Source organism: Lissotriton helveticus, chromosome 8 (assembly GCF_964261635.1).
Source record: "Lissotriton helveticus chromosome 8, aLisHel1.1, whole genome shotgun sequence".
NCBI lineage: Eukaryota > Metazoa > Chordata > Amphibia > Caudata > Salamandridae > Lissotriton > Lissotriton helveticus.
Genome location: NC_136069.1, coordinates 1,190,291,802 through 1,190,311,701, shown reverse-complemented (window position 1 = coordinate 1,190,311,701; position 19,900 = coordinate 1,190,291,802). Strand labels below are relative to the sequence as shown.

General features: G+C 47.4%; 1 protein-coding gene across 2 annotated transcripts in view; it reads left to right on the top strand.

Moving 5' to 3' along the window:
- LOC144773229 (E3 SUMO-protein ligase RanBP2-like) overlaps window positions 1-19,900 on the top strand; it is an 827,846-nt gene that overhangs the window by 247,592 nt on the left and 560,354 nt on the right. For both annotated transcript variants that reach the window (XM_078658128.1, XM_078658127.1), the window contains exons 10-11: window positions 12,818-12,999; window positions 13,087-13,262. In XM_078658128.1, the coding sequence (XP_078514254.1) occupies window positions 12,818-12,999; window positions 13,087-13,262 (358 nt within the window). The remainder of the gene's footprint in view (window positions 1-12,817; window positions 13,000-13,086; window positions 13,263-19,900) is intronic.

Sequence of the window (19,900 nt, the reverse complement as noted above, 5' to 3'; positions counted from 1 at the left end):
CCTGTTCCTCTGAGGGGTCTACTGATTGGTTTAGCAAATAGTCCACAAACGGCTGCCAGAAGTCCTTTGGCCTAGAAGCCAGTGGCAGGTCCTCCTCGTATGTATGCAGTGTTTCTTTGCAATATGCCAAATCAGATAGCCAGTCCTTGAGCCTGGGTGGTCGCCTGCTACCCCATTTTATGGCTATCCGTCTTTTCCTAACAAGAGCGCCACTGCCAACAGTTTACGCCGCCTATTCTGCTTAAGCTTATATACTCCCAATAGACAGTTTGTAGGTGAATGAGGGATTGGTTCGGACAGCATTTGTGATAGTGCGTCAGTTACTTCCCACCAGAACCTCTCCAGTACAAGACACGCCCATGCTGTATGAAGGAAGTCCGCTCCTGGTGCGGAGCATCTTTTGCATTTATCATCTGCTCTAAGACCGTATCTATGTAACTTCGCTGGTGTGTAGTATGTCTGGTGGAGGTATCTGAAATGTATGATGCGTAGATTGCAATTCGGTGTAAGTAGGCGTAACTGTGCACAACTATAGGCCCACTCTTCCTCGAATAACACAGATCCTGTTGTCTCTTCCCATCTTGCCCTAGCTTTTTCTTGGTCAGTATTCTGTTCATTCTGTGATACATTATATAGTTTAGTGACCAGCGCTACTCGTGTCGGTGCAGTGAGTAGCAGTTGGAGAGCTTGCAGTGTTATGGGTTCCGCCGGGAACTCTCTATAGAGATCTCTCACTGCCGCCCTCAGTCTGTGGTATGCGAATATTTTTAGTGGTGTCTGATGGGCACACAAGGCTGGGTCATTTTTTGAAATGAATGTGTTGTGCGGGAATAGTGTGCCTAGCGTTTAGTCCCATCTCCCCCAGGGTCTCCCTCATTTTCTGTTCAAGCGTGACTGACCGTCTAGGATGATGTGCCAGTGGTAACGCCGGTGCGTAAATTGGCAGTTTCTGCGCTTGTGATGCTAGTGTGTGCCACGCCCTAGAGGTGCATTTAACAGGGTGTATAGTGTCATTCGCGTAATACCCTGCCGGGTCAGAGATGTATTGTCAACTTTTGCGGGAGTACACTGTCCGTCTCTACCGCTGTGTGCTGGTTGTGGGAATGCAGTTGAGTCCAGTAGTGCGCATGTTGTGCTTGTGCACAATAGTAGTATAACAGTAGATCCGGTGCAGCGAAGCCCCCCTGGTGATAGGGTTTAGTGAGGATTTTCCAGCTTACCCTTGGCTGCTTTCCTACCCATGTAAGTCTCTGCTGTGCAGCGCGCAGTCTAAGGAAGAATGCTTGTGTGAGCCTGTTCCAGAACAGGTATAGGAATCGGGGTAATATCACCATTTTTTGCAATGCTATGCGGTCACCATTGACAAAGGCAGTTTAATCCATCTTTCGATTTGGTCCTCCAATTTACTCACTGTCACCCCGTAATTTTCTTTAATGACCGTCTCCGGGTCTCGATGTACCCAGATCCCCAGGTACTTTACCGGGTCCGAGCTCCACTTCAGGGGATAGTCCATTTGTGGCTCTAGTGTCGCTGGCTTAATGGGGATCACTACAGATTTATCCCAGTTAATACTGAGGCATGAGTATTGTTCATACTTGATGTATTCCCTAATCAGCGGATTTAGGTTCATGGACGGATGTCTAACATACAGCACCATATCATCCGCATAGAGCGATATACTCACAGGGCGCAAACTAAACTGGAGTGCCGTTTCTGGGTGATTCTGCCTAATTTTACAGGCCAATGGCTCTAGTACGAGCGCAAAGAGGATTGGTGATAGTGGGCATCCTTGTCTTGTCCCTCGACTAATCTCGAATTGCTGCGATGCATGCCCATTAATTCGTACTCTGGCTTTAGGTTCTAAAGGAGCGCTATCCATTTTAGGAAGACTCTTGGAAAGCCCATCCTGGATAGTACAGTCATCATGAAGTCCCATTCTACTGAATCAAAAGCTTTCGCTGCGTCGAGCAGCGCGGCTACTGCCGGTAGCTCAGGGTTCAGACTATGGTACATTGTAAATATAGTTTGTAGGTTTTGAGTTGTGGAGCGCGTGGTTATGAACCCCGCCTGGTCTGGGAGTATTAGCATCTTCAACAGCGGTTGTAGTCTGGTAGCTAATATTTTTGCTAGTATTTTAACGTCTGTGTTTATGAGGGAGAGAGGGCGGTATGATTCGCAGAGCGTTGGATCCTTGCCTGGCTTTGAAAGCACTACCAATAGTGCCTCTCGTAGCGTTGGCGGAAGAGCCCCTTCCTCGTATGCCTCCTCCAACATCTGAGCCAGCTGTGGAATCAGCAGATCCGTGTATTCCTTATAAAATTCTCCTGGATACCCATCCAGCCCCGGGGCTTTATTATTTGGGAGTGAGGTTATCGCCTCCATAAATTCCTCTTTTGTTATGTGATGATCCAGATATTCTCTGTGAGTATCTGATAACCATGCCAGGCCTACATCATCCAGGTAGTCGTGAATGTCTGGTGTTGTACGCGTTGTTCTAGTGGTGTATAGTGTGGAATAATACGTGCGAAATTGCTCCAATATAGAGGGGGTGTCGTAGAGCGGCATGTTCTGCTTGTTAGTAATGTGTGTTATTAGGGAATTGTCCGATATCTGTTTGATATTTTGCGTACATGCCCTACCTGGTCGCCCTCCCTCTCCATACGCTCTGGCTCTGTGCTGTTTGGGGAGATATTTTGTCTGTGTCGGCGTACTCATGATATGTGTTTATCTTGTTTCGTATTTCGCCTAGAATGGAGCCTTGTAAGGTGCTAGCGTATTCCAACTCTAGTGTCTGGATGTCCCTCTCTACCATCTGCAACTGTTGTCTGATGTCCCTTAGTATTCCGGCGTGTTTACCTATGCAGTGTCCCCTTATGGTCACCTTAAAGGCCTCCCACAGAGTTCTATAGCTCTCTACTGTGCCCTCATTAGTCTGGAAGAACCCCTCTATGGCCTGCCTCAAGTCCTCACGAAACGTCTGATCCTTCAGAGCTGATGGTCTGAGCCGCCACGTGAACTGCCTTGGGGTGTGAGTTGGTATTTCCAAGACCATCTTTACGGGTGAGTGATCCGATAGGGTCTTTGGCAAATGCTACACTTCCGTGAGCCATGTGCTAGCTTCTTGTGTGATCAGCCAGTAATGTATTCTGGACCAAGTGTTATGGGCTAGTGAAGTGCATGTGCCCTCTCTCCTCCCTGGTGTCTCAGTCGCCACACGTCTATCATAGACCACTCTTTCATGCCCACAAGGAGAGATCGCGCTGCGCGCCTCCCGTGTCTGTCAGCGCCAGTAGCCCTATCCATCATCGGGTCTAAACACGTATTGAAGTCACCACCCCACAGTACCTCTTTTGGGCATGTTTCACGGATCTTGATCCAGAGGTTATCATAGAATACCGGGTCGTCCGTGCTGGGGCCATAGGACGTGACTATTGTAAGATCGGTCCCACCAAAGTCTCCCCTAAGTATTATGTATCTTCCCTGATTGTCTGTGACCGTGTGATGTAGTGTAAACGGGATGTTGCGTTTCACTAATATCAGTACACCCCTGGCATAGTTTGAATATGAGGACGCCACCTGGTATTGAGCCCATCTACTCCCTATCCTGGTATCTCTCCGGGGTGCAGTGCGAGTTTCCTGGATGCATGCGACATCTATCTTGTGTCTGTCTAAGTACGCGATTACGTTCCTAATTTTACGCGGGTCCTGTAGGCCTCTTACATTCCATGACAGGAGAGTCAGCGTCCTAGTCTGAAGTGTCCCGGACATCTTGTGTAAGCCAATTATATCGGGCAGATCGTGTATCTGGGTCTGACCTCGAGGTAGCTTGGTCATGCGAACTGTAACTAATGGTGCCACTTACCGCTAGGTGATTTTTAACTTTTTCCCCCCGTTCCCTCCCCCCCCACTTTGTCGCAACTCCCTGGACAAAGACATCTCCCCACTGTCTCCTTCTTCCCTTGTAACCGAAAACAGTTGTGGTGCTCACAAATGGGCGGTAACTGCCTGGCCGTAGCCTTCCCTTTCCCTAGAAGTTCCTGGTGGGGAGGCCTGATTTACCAATATGGAAGTTTACTGCGGCCATAGACCACGTTCCCAAGTCGAACTCCACTTAATCTATTATTACCAATCTCCAGGCGTATTGTACCAAAATTAACACACAAAAACCAACTTTTCTCTCGTACATATAGTGTAGTGCGTCCTGTATCCCACTTATCTGATCCATCCGTCATCATCTCAGGGTTCTCAGGATGCGGGGAGCTCAGTGCGTCAGGATTCATAGTTCTGCACCACCTGTTGGTGTGGCGTGTCTACTGAGCGCTTGTGCTGTAGGCTGTTAATGATTTCCCTGGGCAATGTCGCGTTCTCAGTCTGCAATTTATTCCTCCCACTCTGGTCGTGTCATTCTACATCTGACATGGGACCTTGTTCTTGTTGTCTATCTCTTGGCGATCTCCTGCGTTCTCCTTTTGGCTTCCACAGTAGCAGGTATTTCGACACAGCCTTGGGATCATTAAATATCTTTGTGGTTCCGTCCGCTATGATCTTCAGCCTAGCCGGGTAGAGCATGGCATATGGGATCTGGAGGTCTCGGAGTTTTTGCTTAACCGGTATGCATCTCTTACGCTCTTCTTGGACAGATTGAGTGAAATCAGGGTATAGCGCTATGTCCATTCCCTCGTGTTTCAGAGACCCCAGTTCAGGCGCTTTACGCAGAGCTGCACCACGATCTCGATAGTTCAATATTTTTGCAATGATGGGACGCGGTCTGGAGCCCACTGGAGGTTTCGGGGCCAATGATCTATGAGCGCGTTCAATCAGGAATACGTCCGAGAACGTGTCTCTGCCCATCAGGGTTATTAATAGTTTCTCCACGTACTGCTCCATCGGGCCTGTGTTGGTGGTTTCCGCAATTCCCATAATACGTATATTACTCCTTCTGGACCTGGCTTCCAAATCTTCGGCTTTGGCTGTCAGTGCGGCTAGTTGTTTATCCACCCCCGCTTGTTTTGCAGAGATTTGGGTAGTCGTGTCTTCCACCTCCGAAATTCTGCGCTCGGCCATGTCGATCCTCTCCGTATGTCTGTCTAATCTCTCAGACATTCGATCAACTCTGTGCGTGAGATTGTCTATTTTACCATCAATGTTTGTCAGTGCCGTTTGGATCGTATGAAACATTGACTGTATATTGTCTGACGCTATTTCTCCCGTTGTTTGCGCGGTTTGAGCGGTTGGCAGTTGATTGTCACCATTTTGTTCTTGAGGTTTCTTTGCTTGGTCAAAGTTCAGCTTTGGTTGGTTTCTGTCTGGTTTGCCCATCTTGGTGATCTACTGCTTCGCCTCCCGGTGCTCCCATAGGTTTCACCTCGCCGTTAGCTGCCTCTTAAGTTTTCCCGTGTCGAGATGACCTCTGGTGCCAGATCTGTGCTCTCCCAGGCCACGCGCTGTTTTTCCCCAGGGGGCCCGGCAGTGCCTCAGGACCGGCAGGCCAACGACGCTGTCAGAGGATTTAGGGCCAGTCCCGCTGCCCACCTGGGCGAGATGTTGGGGCCACCCGATCCACACACTATTTTTTCCGCCCAGTGCCACGCTAGGCGCCGAGCGTAGGAGTCTAATGGCGTCGGCCCGTGCGATGCGCTTGGAGCCAGTCCTGCTGTAGTGGTTTATCCGCCCCGGTTCCTCTCGTTTTGGGTCTGGGATTCACTGTTCTAACTTGCACCAAGGTCCCCCACTGATCCTCGGGACCTCCGCGTCGCTGCGATTCTGCCAGTAGCCCCGCTGTATTTTTCGCGGCTGGGTCAGGGGGCGCTGTATCTTGTTATCACCCCCAGTCGCCTCGCCCGCTGTACCTGAGGAGCGCGGGGCGCGTTCCGATTCCCTTTCTGGTCTCAGACTCCGGGTTGGACCTTGTTCTCCGCTCCGCAGCGGTGGGCGGGGCCACCTCAGTCCAGGTAGCGTGCTGTGCGTGCCGGCCTAGTCTCGCACTATAATCCGGTGCGCTGTGTATGCCGTCTCTCTCTGGGCCGCATCGAGATGCCGAGGTCAAAAAGTCACTTGTGATGCGCAGTTTCGAGTAGATTATTCCACCGAGTGTTGTTGGAGCCTTAAGTTGCAGAGTACGTTCAATTTTAGGTGCGGTGGTCACTCGCCAGTGTAGGATCGGGATGATGTTGGTGGGCCCACGGAGGAGCTCCCTGAAAGTGCGGCCATTGCTCTTCGCGGCTTCAAGTCTTTGAAAAAGTTGTGCATGGCCAAACAATGCAACCAATTTCCCCCCTCAGCCTAGTGTGGCAGGTACCCATCCAAAATTCAAAAAAGCCCATAAGGATTTGTATTTTCGTTCTGTATTGATGGATGAAGGATGGTACATTTTTGTAGAAACAGCCAATGCATTACCCTCACTTCATAATTCTTATCCTAAAAAGGTGTCACGAAGGAACAAATTATTTCATTTTCTAAAATACGTTTTATATCCATTTCCTTCTAGAATAAATATTTTAATGTCTGCCCTTTCTAAAGAGTTCATTCAAGTCCTTCTCAGTGAAATATTTATTGTCAATGTATGGCAAACAGTTTTGATCATCCTGAAGACCATGAGTATTTTTATACCCCTCAAGTAATTACATGTATTGGGTACCTCCAAATGAAAAGGTTGTCCAATATTGTGATTCAGGCACTCTATTTGGCTGAAAATAAGTTTGCAGTGTCAAAATATTTAGCTTTTTTTCCATGCTAATTTTGTCATTAGCACAATGTCATAGGCATTCGACACTGCATGTTAGTGAGAGAGTTCAAATTTCTCTAGTCCAATATTAGAAGATTTGAATTATCTGGCATAATCACTGGTAAGAGATGGGTATTCATGATCAAGCTACAGGGTACTATCACTCCTGATATGTGGGATAAAGTACACCCTGCTGTACTTTACAAAGATATTGCACATCAACGAGGGTCTCCATGACCACATAGAGGAATAAGGCCGAAGGCTGATCTCCTTTATAAGGTTATGGAACTCTGAGGTGACTTGCAATGTCCTGATGTACGGCATGGGGTACTTAATTCCTTATAATACGTTGTCACACCATCACCACTCCCACAAACCACTTAAATCATTGGTGTTTAGCTCTCACATATGAAAGTGAGAGCATGTTTACAAACATGAAGAATAAAAATCTCTAGTGTAAAATTAAACACATCAAAAAAGCAATTAGATATTTGTTGCAAAAACATATAATAGGCGACTGGGTGCGTCAAATCCCTGATTTATATAGAAAGTAGAGATATTTTACGGAATCCCGTGCATCATATTATAATTCTGTCAGGATAACTTTTATATTGTTCTTGGCTTCTGCCTTAAATAGATATTGGACTTGAACCTGTGGTTTAAAAGAAGAATCACATATAAAATTGAGTACTTCTCCTACCCATTTTTTTTAATGCACTGCAAGGCCTTTTTTTTTTTAAGCCAGCTCATATGCATTTTTCTCTTAAATCCTCAAGTTCTCATACTGTTACTTTTTAGATGTCAATTCTGCCACCTTCAAGTGACCCTATGTTTCTGAACCTTTCTCTTCCTGTTTTTTCCACTAGACTCTGTGTTCCATTGCTGGGATGGCCCTTCCTTACTTTTTTTAACAGGCAGGCAAGTTCTTTCTTTGCCACTCTGTTAGAGCCTTCCTTCTTTTCTTCAGAATGGACCCACGTGTCTGCTTGCCTGAGAGTCCTGTAGAGCACAGGCATCAAAATAGTGATCCCCCACTCGGGCTGTTTGTGTTAAATTGTCTCCCAACTTATAACCCACTACGGACCCTTGCTGAGAGGGCGATCCAGGACTTTTTATGGGCCCTTTTGTTTCTTCATATGGTATGGTGCCTTGTCTCTTGGTGTTCCATCTACTTCACTCTTGGCTTGAGTTGTGGTTTGGATAGGTTGTATCGAAGGTATCTCAACCTATGGACGTACATATTTCTGAAATAATAGTGAGCAGCTCTTGCTCCCTATGCTTGAGTGGCACGGTTGCAAGCGGATGCATATTGGCAATAGTGCTGCTTTGCTCTCATTTTGCGTTTGTTTCAGAACCTCCTGTAATAGCACTACAGAGAGAATTCCATGCGTGATGGCAGCTAAGTTAGCAAATATATTTCCCCACACACCATGATGGATTGTAGCGTTCCCATGGGAAAATATATAGTTAATATTCTATGATTTGTTTGGGGTGCGTCATCTGAGGGTTTAGGGCTCGAAAAGAAGAGGTCTTCAATAATTATTTATTTGATCCTTCAGAATAATTTACAGGATGTTCTCTTTTTCATCTTTTGCGTCCAATTCAGACCTTAAACTTTTCTAACAGATACCGTTTTAGAGCACAGTATGTGGTAAGAGTTTCAGTGCACATGGTGCCACATGTGTTGCGTATATAAGATATGAATGTTATACTGAATAAAGAATTTAGATTAAATGGTAAATAAATAACTCCTGATATCAGAATTAAGTCTAGATGCCAGTATTATTCAAAAATGTTTGTTGTTATAAATGGCCGATTGGGGGCACCTTTGTTTTTGTTATAAAATTCAGTTTGGAACCATTATATTTATTACAAAGTGACATTTATTGTCCTTTTCGGGTAGGCATTTGCTGCAGTTATGTAATAAAATTCAATACCAGGCAGAGCCCATTGGCCATCACCAAAAATCTGGTATAGGTTTCTGTGGCTAATCCTGTTTCTTTTCATTCTAACCCTAAAAGGTCCCTTTAGTAGGCATGTAAAAACCATGCCTATTCAGAAGGAATAGTATAGAACACTAATTGCAAATGAGGCTGTATTGAAATCGTAATCTGGTTCAGTTTATCCAAAATAAATGATGGTAGCCTCCAGAATACCATACTAAATATATTTTTTTTAATCAATTGCCGATGTGTCATTAAACCAGTGAATATCCGGTTTTTCAGCAGCCAGTCAAATTATCTGATGTATTGTGGTTTCTCTTACAACAGTCAACTTTCCTTAGTTGCTTGTTTGTTTCATCACCTCTTGAGTATTACTATGATGCTGTTTCCCACACTGAGCTGGCGCAGAAAGGATCTTTGCATTTCTTTTCCGTGTCTTCTGCGTATTTGTTAACTCAGTTGACCCTTGGCGAAGCCAATAGATCTCGCTTATGTGAGCTATTGGCTTTGCTAATGTTCTTTAGCCAAGTTGTACAGCAATATGGCTGCTGCTCAGCATGGCTTAAAGTTAGTGGAGTACTGTACAGTTGTGGGTGTGAGTAACTAAAGCGTTAATGGAGATTGAGAGGGAAGTTAGGGTGCAAGCAACTTAAATAAGAGAGTTATGTCTGTGTTGAAAGTAGGAAAGCACATTGCACGTCCAGGAATAATACTGAATCGCTTATATAAAAAAAAAAAAGTGTTGCAAAATTCTAAAAAGGAACGCATGTTCTTGGCCATTGTGCCAGGGATGAGCTACCTCAAGAAAAGAAGGGGAAACTACGGGAACGAAGCAATCTAAAGATTGCGACAACGAAAACAACTAATAGTATGCTGTGTGCGGGTTGTAAGCTCATTGAATCATAAACAATGTTTCGCAGCACAGCGTGTGCGCTGTCTACGTGGGACTTGAAGATATCTGTGTTAGTGGTTTTCTGACAGCAGAGCTTGGGAACAGGGGCAAACCCTGCCTCTTGTTTTCGAGCTCTGCTATCTGTAACTGGTGCACTAACTCAGAGAATTTTCTAGTTAATGTGTGTGCTGAGCACATGAAAACAAAAGCATAACCCCTTCTGTGCAGCGCAAAAAACAGGATTATGATACAGCCCTAGTTTTCTCAAGGTTGACTGGTGACATGATAATTGACGAAGTAGGTGTTGAAACTGCTTCACGATTGTGGACTGCAACTTGGTTATGCTTGTGAATCTTTGTGTTTTTGTTCACAAGTTTTTTGTTTTTATCGTAGACCTTATTGTTTTTCAGTTCCTTTTGGATGTCTGACTGTTTAAGCGAGATACTCCATCTTTGGGAGTACAGTTTCATGCATGAGTTTGGTGTTTACCACATTTGCCGCCTTTCTTTTGAGGTGTGACATATCACTGCAGTTGGTGCAATGATAATACTATCCTGGACACTTACAATGATGAATATTTGTTTGACATCACTATCTTCTTGGCAATGTTTTACTTTCTATTGTGGAATCATTTGGCATCTTTGCGTCTTGTAACGTGGATTCCTACAACATTATAAGATTTTTTTTATGTAAGCGTCCCTTTTTTGTTTTAATCTGTTTTAATTGTTGTTATCGTCGTCTCAATATTGAACAAACAGATACACTTTACACGGTACAGGGCATTACACCTCCAAGTGACAGTTATTAAATATATGTAATACAGAATATAGTTACAATCTTGGTGGCTCAGTAACCGTGTGCGGTGAAGTGACACGACAGTTAATTAATTTTGATTCCTGACGCGTTGTTTGTCACTGAGGGGGAGATTACCTACTGGCACGTTGTGTGTGCTCCACTTTTTAAAAGTGTTAACATTGGAGGTGGGGGGCAAAATCAGGGACAACTAAGATTAACTGGGATGGGGTCAAATTTGGCGTGGCACCTCTAAGTATTTAAAGTGGTGGTCCCTGGATTGCGATGGGTGATGGCATGAATATATTGTCTGTGTGTGGCATGCAGTCTCTACTTGTGTATTCTGCGGCGTTCTATCTGGGTGCGACTTTTGGGTGTCCTACATGTGGTAAGAGTCCCTTTTATGTTAATGTGTTTTGCGTTCAGTATACTCTGACATTGTGATTCCTGAGGGCAATATACCTTTTTTCGACTCAATAGCATAAAGGAGCCTTCTTCCCTTGGAACTTCCTTAGATGGTAATTGTATTAAATGCATGGGTGTTGAGTTATGGATGAAGTCTCAATGATGTTGCTAGTCATTCATACTCTTTAACAGAGTAATAAGAGCAGACACCACCACCTCTAAGTCGAAGGCTACACCTCCCTAGACTTTTATTTGTGATTTGTAATCATTCAGCCTGATATTTTTCCAGTGTTTCTAAATGTCTTCAATGACCAGCTTTGACAAAAATCACATTCCTTCATGGTATGGTTGTCAGGCAATTGCAAACACAACAGTGATGGACAGAATGTGGATCAATGTCACACATTCACCCCAGTCAAAAGATCTGGGCCCAAATCCATCGTTTTTCCACTCCACACCACCCTGGGTTAGACAATGGCGATATGCAAATCAGCGCTGACCCTGTGCCCCATGGGAACAGTTCAGTCCGAACTACAAAAGCCATGTCCTTCCCAGAACGGAAACAAGCATCCGAGGACCGGCCCGGTTTCGAGGTAACACCTCTCATCAGCCCGGCTAGCTTGACTCCAGTGGTGTGGAGTGCCTGGGACTCACGTCTGAGCATCCCCAGTACACTTAGAGCGGTAATTGCAAACACAACAGTGATGGACAGAATGTGGATCAATGTCACACATTCACCCCAGTCAAAAGATCTGGGCCCAAATCCATCGTTTTTCCACTCCACACCACCCTGGGTTAGACAATGGCGATATGCAAATCAGCGCTGACCCTGTGCCCCATGGGAACAGTTCAGTCCGAACTACAAAAGCCATGTGTGACATTGATCCACATTCTGTCCATCATTGTTGTGTTTGCAGGTACCGCTCTAAGTGTACTGGGGATGCTCAGACGTGAGTCCCAGGCACTCCACACCACTGGAATCAAGCTAGCCGGGCTGATGAGAGGTGTTACCTCGAAACCGGGCCGGTCCTCGGATGCTTGTTTCCGTTCTGAGAAGGACATGGCTTTTGTAGTTCGGACTGGACTGTTCCCATGGGGCACAGGGTCAGCGCTGATTTGCATATCGCCATTGTCTAACCCAGGGTGGTGTGGAGTGGAAAAACGATGGATTTGGGCCCAGATCTTTGGACTGGGGTGAATGTGTGACATTGATCCACATTCTGTCCATCATTGTTGTGTTTGCACGGTTGTCAGGCAGTCACACCACACATTATGAATGTGGATCTTTCAATGATTTCTTGGTACAGCATAAAGGAAATCTATCAAAAAACGGAGACACGATTATTAAGAGCACCTCTCTGGAACCTAGCAGATAAACCAGTTTTTTTAGAGTGTGTTCTAAATCGAACAGTCTTTTTGATAGCAATTTAGTATTAGTGCAGGATTGATTTTCCAGATTTTCCTCTTAACCTGCAGTCTTCTAATAAAATTCTAGCTTGGACGCAGAATTCCCTCAAAGAAGAACAGGGAGAATAAGCAATGTTTAGCCTCCGGGTTAGGTCTTAAAGCTTGCAGACTCCCATGACCGTCAATCATAGCATGTATTACTCCATCCCATTATTTATGCTATAAACCATAGGCAATATATTGTAATATTTAAAAACACAAGGGTGATTTGTCTTGCTGCTTAATTTCTTGCTACTTCCTCAAACCCCTACCCAGTTCAGGCAAGCAAGAGCCACTCACTCTCCTTGCTTTCTGCTGTGGCATGCTGTCACCACTGGCGATTGTGCGCTCCTCAACCATGTACAGCCATGTAGACTTCTAAACATCCATCTTCCTTGAACAGAAGGACTTAATTTACTCTGAAGATTCTGATAAAGGATGCACATCCAATGTTTTGATAACTAATTGGGCATGTGATTCTGTTGAAAGACAAGTTGTATTGGAACTGCTGAAATCACTGCCTCTCTCCAGGAATAAAGTGTATTTTGTTGACGATTGGCAGAGTCTGAAAGTGGGTTTTCTTCTGACTTGTTTTATATATATTCTTTCCTTTAGGTTCAATCCGTTTGCATAATGGTGATCTCCACCATTTGACTTGGCTGGGTTTACAATGGCATGATCTCGCCTCACTTCCAACAGTTCGCAAATGGTTGAAACAGCTGTTTCCTCGCTTGCCTCAGGAAACCTCCAAACTTGATACAAATGCTCCGGAGTCCATATGCCTCTTAGATCTCGAGGTTTGCACGTTTACATACTTTTTAAATTCCTCTTAACCAGCTATTTTACCCAATTATGAATTGCTTTCTCTTCTTTTCTGAATACAGGTATTTCTTCTTGGTGTGATATTTACTAGCCATTTGCAATTGCAAGATCACTTTAATGTTCACTACAGTGCACACCAGCCACGATGTTTGCCCATGGCCATCTGCAAACCGCTGTGCACTGAAAGACATAGTTCATGGTGGGATGCTGTCTATAACCTCATTCACAGAAAAGCACAGTAAGTCTGCAAATGTTTTTCATGATTTTAAACTAATGGTGGGCAAACTTAAGGTTTTCTTGATTTCACTGCCATGTTTTAGCGCAATGTTAATGAATTTGTGTGGCTAATGCAGTCTGGGTGCTTCCACGTGCGATACAGAGGAAATCATAAGAGGACCATGTGTGAGCTATGTCTTAATATATAAACTCATAATTTAGCCATTGCAATCTCAGGTACTACTGTTTCTGAAGACTTCTTTCAACTTTAAAACATAAGTGTGTGTTGCAGTTGTAGAAAAACAGACAACCACAGTTGAAATGGATAGCGGCTTTTTTTTATAGCAGTGTGGATTCCAAGAAACTAGAATTGCATTATTTCTGAGAGTTTTTATGAGTACTCCTTGTGTGTGTGTGTGTGTGTGTGTGTGGTTAAGCCACATTATGTAGATTTGATACTTCTGCTTTTTTCCACAATTATTTGTGTTCTAATATCCCCACAGCATCATGCATTAGCATCTCATCAGCAGTTTGTGAAGAATACCAGCTAAGTAATAGAGATGAAACTGAAGGAAAAGTGAATCGATGCACAGGAATATAAGTCTTAGGTGGTAGAGGGAAGGGTCTTTTTGGGAGGGAAATAACACGTTTTTTCTATAAAGGTGGCTAGAAAGAGAATAGGGACTTGGTTCCTACCTGGAGTAGGAAATAAGGACATAAATGAGCCCTGAAAAGAAGGGTTTGGGAAGTGAGGCAGCTCATTATAGTCTAATACTGCATAGACTATAATTAGATTTATGCAAGGAAGCAACATTGTTGAACTGAGAAAAAGGGCCAACCTTATGTTATGGAGATTCTAAAGCATGGATTTATATGTTCTGATTATACCAGGTCATTATGCTAACAATCCCCATTAGTAAATGACAACTGTGATCGTAAATGCTCTTTTAACATTAAACAGTGTGTAGCTCGATTCCCCCAGAGCCTGCCATGACTCATATTTTCAACTGGTTGAGTGAAAGTGGAATTCTTCAAAACTCTGCTCATAAGACGACTATTTACTACCATCCTTTATGAGCAACTATGCCTATTTCTTTTCTAACAGCCCCGTGGGCACCATTAGAGAATGTTCCCCACTCATTTTCAGGGGCAAGCATTTCTTCCTTCAAGAGATCTCCGAGGTCTAGACCAAGAGAGGGATGTTGTTCTACTTGTGACTCATTTCCATTGCACAGCGGCAAGATGCTTCTACCAAAACAAGATTTTCTTTTTATTCAAACCCTACCAACCATCAGACATTGTTTTCTGATCGGCCACACTGTACACACTTGAATGTCACAATGTTGAGGGACACACACAGGGTGCATTGTCCTTGTGCAGCCTATGCATTTCGTTCAAAATTGTGACATATGCTAGATTTTCTCACCAAAAATCTTTGAACATTATGAAAGAGGCCAGGTCATCTGGAGAAAACCTGTTCATAGTGACCTTCCTTTTTCCATTATTCCAGGAAATTGTAACATGTAGAAATAGAGCACTCTGAAGCGAAAAAGGCAAAGGAGTCACGGTCTTGGATGCATCCGTTTTGAAGTTCTCTGTGACTGCCTTGGGACATCTGGTTTGCAAAACTCCATCCTTCTTACAGTGCCAAAAAAAGGGCATGTTTTCAGGACAACCTAGTCGGTAATGACTCTGTGGAGCCTCACCTACCACATCACCTTGCCTATAACTGTTGCCTTTCAAGGACTTTGTCTGGCACAGGACCTTGCCTTTGATGCTGCTAGTTTCCGAAACTGTTTTAGATTGCTTGAAGCATAATGCATGACTTTTTATGGTGGACAGCCACTGCCGAAACAGTGACCAGAGCCAGGCCATTGCAAGTTTACTGTTATGGCCCCTCCAGTGCTGCCGCACGAAGGTAAGGAGGTGATGGAAGAGGTAGTTGGAGCTAATGACTGCATCTCTGGTGTTGAAAGTGAGCACCCAATTATAGCTATAGACCCCCACTGCAAGCAATGAGTGGCACAAATATGTGGTGCAAGGTAATTATACCAAACATCCTATTCCAGGGGACTCCCCACCTAACAATCACTGAAATAAAACACATCTAGATGGAATGGGCAGCCTCTAAAGTCATCCTCAGACTGTCTACTTTGTTTGAGATACCTAAAGATAAACTCGGTAAGTTAACAGCGGCATTCCATTAGTGGAGCATCTATTAGAGGAGGTTCTTCTGTGCATGAAGAATCCAGCCCCCTGTAAAGCTAAAGTTGCATGTCTGAAAAACAGTCACCGGAAAATATTCTTGGGTATTCGCAGAATCATGTGTAGAGAGATTCAGTTATCGTAGCAGCAAACCCAATGTAAGTCCTGAAATCTAGACAACTCACATAGTTTCTGATGACCCAAATCTTCAAGCTACAACTGTTCTAAAAAAGAATGAACAGACCACCGGGAAGAGGTGTGGCGCCGCGGCCAGGGCGACTGACTCCGGAATCTGGGGATCACGGTTCGATCCCCAGCACCGGCGGCAGATTAGCCCAGCACCATGTGACTCTGGGCAATAGCTTGCTTAATCTTCCTGACGGCCCCCAGCGCCTAGAGACCCTTATGGGTAATTTGTGCGCTTTACAAATGTGGATTTACTTTACTTTACTCATCCTTCGTTATCAATAGCTCAACTGAGGCTTCAACCATAACTGATGTATGAAACAGTTTAAAGGTTCCCTAGTTTGCTTTCCTGTACATGTTCAGCCCAAAGGTTGATATAAGAAAGCATGTTATGCCCTTCGGGAGGGGCCTTATTTTACAAACGTGCATTAGGTGTTACAAATTCAAAAACATGATACGGGGGTCGTGGCCAAGAGCGTCAAGATGGCGGTCGCACGTTAGAAGTGCTCCTGACCCCTCCGTCATCCGCTCTTCATCCGCCACCATCGAAAGCCCTAAATATCATTGACCTGTAGCCAAGGTAATCCTGAACCCGGCTGTGGTGCTGCGACTGAAATTGCGGCCCCATATCTCGTCTTGTTGTCCCTGGCCGAATAGATAGAAGATGACGGCCTCCACTGTTGCATATCTCGGGACTGCCGCAACCTTGCAGTAATACCAGACAACTAAGGCGGTAGCGGTGATATGGCGCGAACAACCGGACGGTCTGGAGTGCCCCAGCGCCTGGCATGGAAGTCTGCCTCTGGCTGTAATCCTGCCGAGACTCTGAGCTCCACATTCCATGACCCACCGGTCGCTGTGATCCAGCTGATGTCCGTCGAGTGCCGCAACGACCTGGTGTCTGCCCCAGACCCGGAGCTGGGTTGCTGTATGTATGCGACGGGAAGGGAGGTAAGACCTGCCTGCCGCGGGGTGTCTCGGGGGTGGTGTGGTCGCCTTGTGTGTCTCTGCACGGGTGGCGAGGTTCAGCCACTGGATCTGACGGCAGGGGCGTGTGGCCTCTTCTCACCTACCCCCCCCTTTCCTCCGAGCCCTGGGCTCCACGCTGCACGACTGGGAGCCCGTCTGCGGTGGGGCCTGCTGGTTGCCGTCTGAGCTGGGCCGCGACAGAGCGCCCACCTGAAGAAAAGTACACCCTGACCTGATGTGGGAACCGCTCGAGGTACGAGCACTGACCTAGGGCATTTGTGCCGGAAATCGGCTGTTGGATCGGGCGGCGGAGACAGGCAGCCTCTCTTCACCGGCCCCCATCCCCCCCTTGGGGGGCCTTCCTTCTGCTCCTTCCTGGTGAATGTCTATGGTCTGCTGCGGTGACCTGGTGAAGTCGGCCTGATCCTGGGGACAAGTGGCTACCCGGTGGACTGCATTGGTCTTTGCCCTCTTCTCTGACCTCCGGCAGACGGCGGCACACTGCCCCTTGCCTCTCCCTGCCTCCTAGTGCTCTGGACTCTGTAGGAGACTGGCTCTGCGCTCCCCTGCCCCGCGGCCAACACGGAGATCTCCTGCTGAAGTCTCCATCTAGACCTGCAACTGAGGTGGCCCTGGGATTTCCTGGCCGCACTGCCTTCCTTGGGCCCAGCCTGCCGTGGACTCCGACACCCTGGTTTATCGACCCCCCCCCCCCCCCACCTCGTGCGGGTGACTTGGGACCCTGCAGTGGTGGCCCCTCTTGATATGTTGGAACGGTCGGCCCAGGCGGTGCAGCCTGCGCCCATGGCGTTGAGCCCTGCTGATGCGGCGGTTTGAGTGAGCTTCTGTCAGCCCCTGTTCTACTGCCACGTGGAGATGAGGAGTGCTGCTTGGCAGGGGTGCAGGAGAGGTGTATGCGAGGGAGATCGGCCGTCGTATCAGGCGGCGGTGCATTGGGGGTTATCCTTCCTCTTTCCCCCCACCAGCCTGGTGAGTGGGGTTGGCGGGGCGTACCTGTGCCCGACCTGGAGAACTGGAGGCCCTAGGGGGTTGCAGTAGTGGTTTCGTGGGGCTGGATTTGAGTGGTCCTCTCCTTGGGCCTGTCCACGGTCATTGGTCACTGCTGCGGCCCTGGGGACGTTTACTTGTGTCGATCCTCCGGCTCTGGACCCACTGCTGCCCCTGGCCGTCCAGGGCTGCCGCCCCGGAGGATCGCTTTGTGGATCTGGTGGAGGGGGTCCCATGTACGCCTCTGGATCAAGACCCTTCTCCTGTTTTCTCCTTCTCCGCTGGCTGTACATTGTGGGAGGTAACTTGGTCCGCCCCTGGTCTCCGCGCCAGCTGCTTGCCTTTGCCAGACCCTGGTCAACATGAGTCGCTCTGTCGGCTTCCCACTGTGGGGCCCAGTCGTGGAGACTTTGTGATTCAGTGACTCCCCGGGGTCCGCCATGGGCAGAACGGTTAGTTTGGCGAGGACCCCTGCCACCCAGACAAAAATGTACTGATTCACCACCTTGGATATGGGGGCAACCGGGGGTGTGGCTGAGCAGGAGGCTCCTCCGTCGGAGGATTTGACCATCATCCTACAGGCCATCCACGCATCCCAGACCTCGTTGTTTGGTAAGATCGCAGAAGTGCGAGTGGACAGGACGCTCACCTGGCAGGACCTCCGCAACGCAACTGCCCGGATTAAAGAGACGGAAACCCACTGTGGAAGACGATGTCCAACAGCTCAAGGGGCAGGTTACCTGCCTCCAGTCGCACACTCAGGAATTGCATCGTCGGGCGGAGGATGCAGAAAATAGGTTCAGCCGCAAAAACCTCCGCCTGGGGGGGTTTCCGGAGGGGGTGGAGCAGGGCCGGACGGTGGACTTCCTGGAAATTTGTTGAAGTCATGGGTCCCTGAGGGCTTTCCACGATTGAGCGGGCCCACCGATCCTTGGCCCCCACGCCGGCGCAGGGTGCACCTGCTCGCCCTATCATAATGCGGGCCCTTAATTTCAAATATTGCGATACTATCCTGTCTGAAGCCCACAAGCAGCAGTGGCTCTATCATGAAAACTCCCCCATCATGATCTTCCCAGACTACATCCGTGAGGTCCAGAGCTAGCGCCGCTCTTTTGGGGAGGTCAAACAAAAGTTGCGGGCGCTTAACATTCAGTATCAGCTCCTCTTCCTGGCTCGCCTGCGTGTGTTGTTCGCAAACAAGACATTGTTCTTTGACAACTCGACGGAGGCATGGACCTGGGCAACGGAGGAGTGCCCTCTGCGGCTGAAGGCCAAACCCCGGGATCAGGAGTAGCGGAGGGTGGTCCTGGCCACCTCGGTCCAGGTGCACCTCAGCCGTTCCTGCTGGCACGTGGGCAAAGAAGGGCGCGCTCAGATTTCCGGCCGGGCCACTCACAACAGTCGATCATGCTCGCTGAGGGACCCTCGACTGGGGGGTGTTCTGGTTCCTCTGGCCGCCTGGCTGGCGAGGGTTCCTCGCCCCGGTCTCCTGCGATTGATCTCCCGGACACGGACCTATCACGCAGCCCAATGCTCCTAAAGGACCCAGCTTGAACTGGTCTCTGCCCGCTGGGCCTGGCTCCGCGGCCGGAGACTGCACTCTTATTCAGATGTTTCTTGTTTTTCCAGATGGGCTCGTATGCACGCATCCGGACAAGAGGTGGGGTCCTCCATGCTTCCCCATTCCCAAGCGTTTTAGTTTGGTTGTTCATGCATTGTAATTTGGTATTGGTTACCTGGGGGGTTGACAGATGCTTCCGTTCCTGAAGTGTAGGGTGAGGGAGGGGGAGGGGGGGAAGTTTGGGAAGGTTGTTTTCCCTATGTTATTTTTGTTGTTGGGTTTTGTTTCAGCTACCACGAAATGACACAGGCTTTTTTTATTAAGACAGGATTTGCTCTTATAGCAAGCAAATGCTCATATCAATGTGGGCTCCCACGCGCCACTAAATACCCCCATCAGACTGCGCGTCCGGGACAAGGTAACACCTACCATGATCGCTAATACTACACCTAGGGTGTCTCTCCACGGGTTGTCGTGGAACGTCAATGGTCTGCTAGATCGGCACAAGCGCACAGCGGTTCTAAGTTGTGCGCAGCATCTCCACATCGATATTCTTATGCTTCAGGAAACACACCTCTTGGGTAACTGCTGCCCTGTCTTGGCTCGCTACGGCTACGACAGAGTATGGCACTCCGGCTTATCCAGGAGCTCACGGGGGTGGCCATCCTCCTGAGGCGCACCCTGCCCTTCGTACTTTCCCAAGTGATTCATGATCCTCTAGGGTCGTCTGT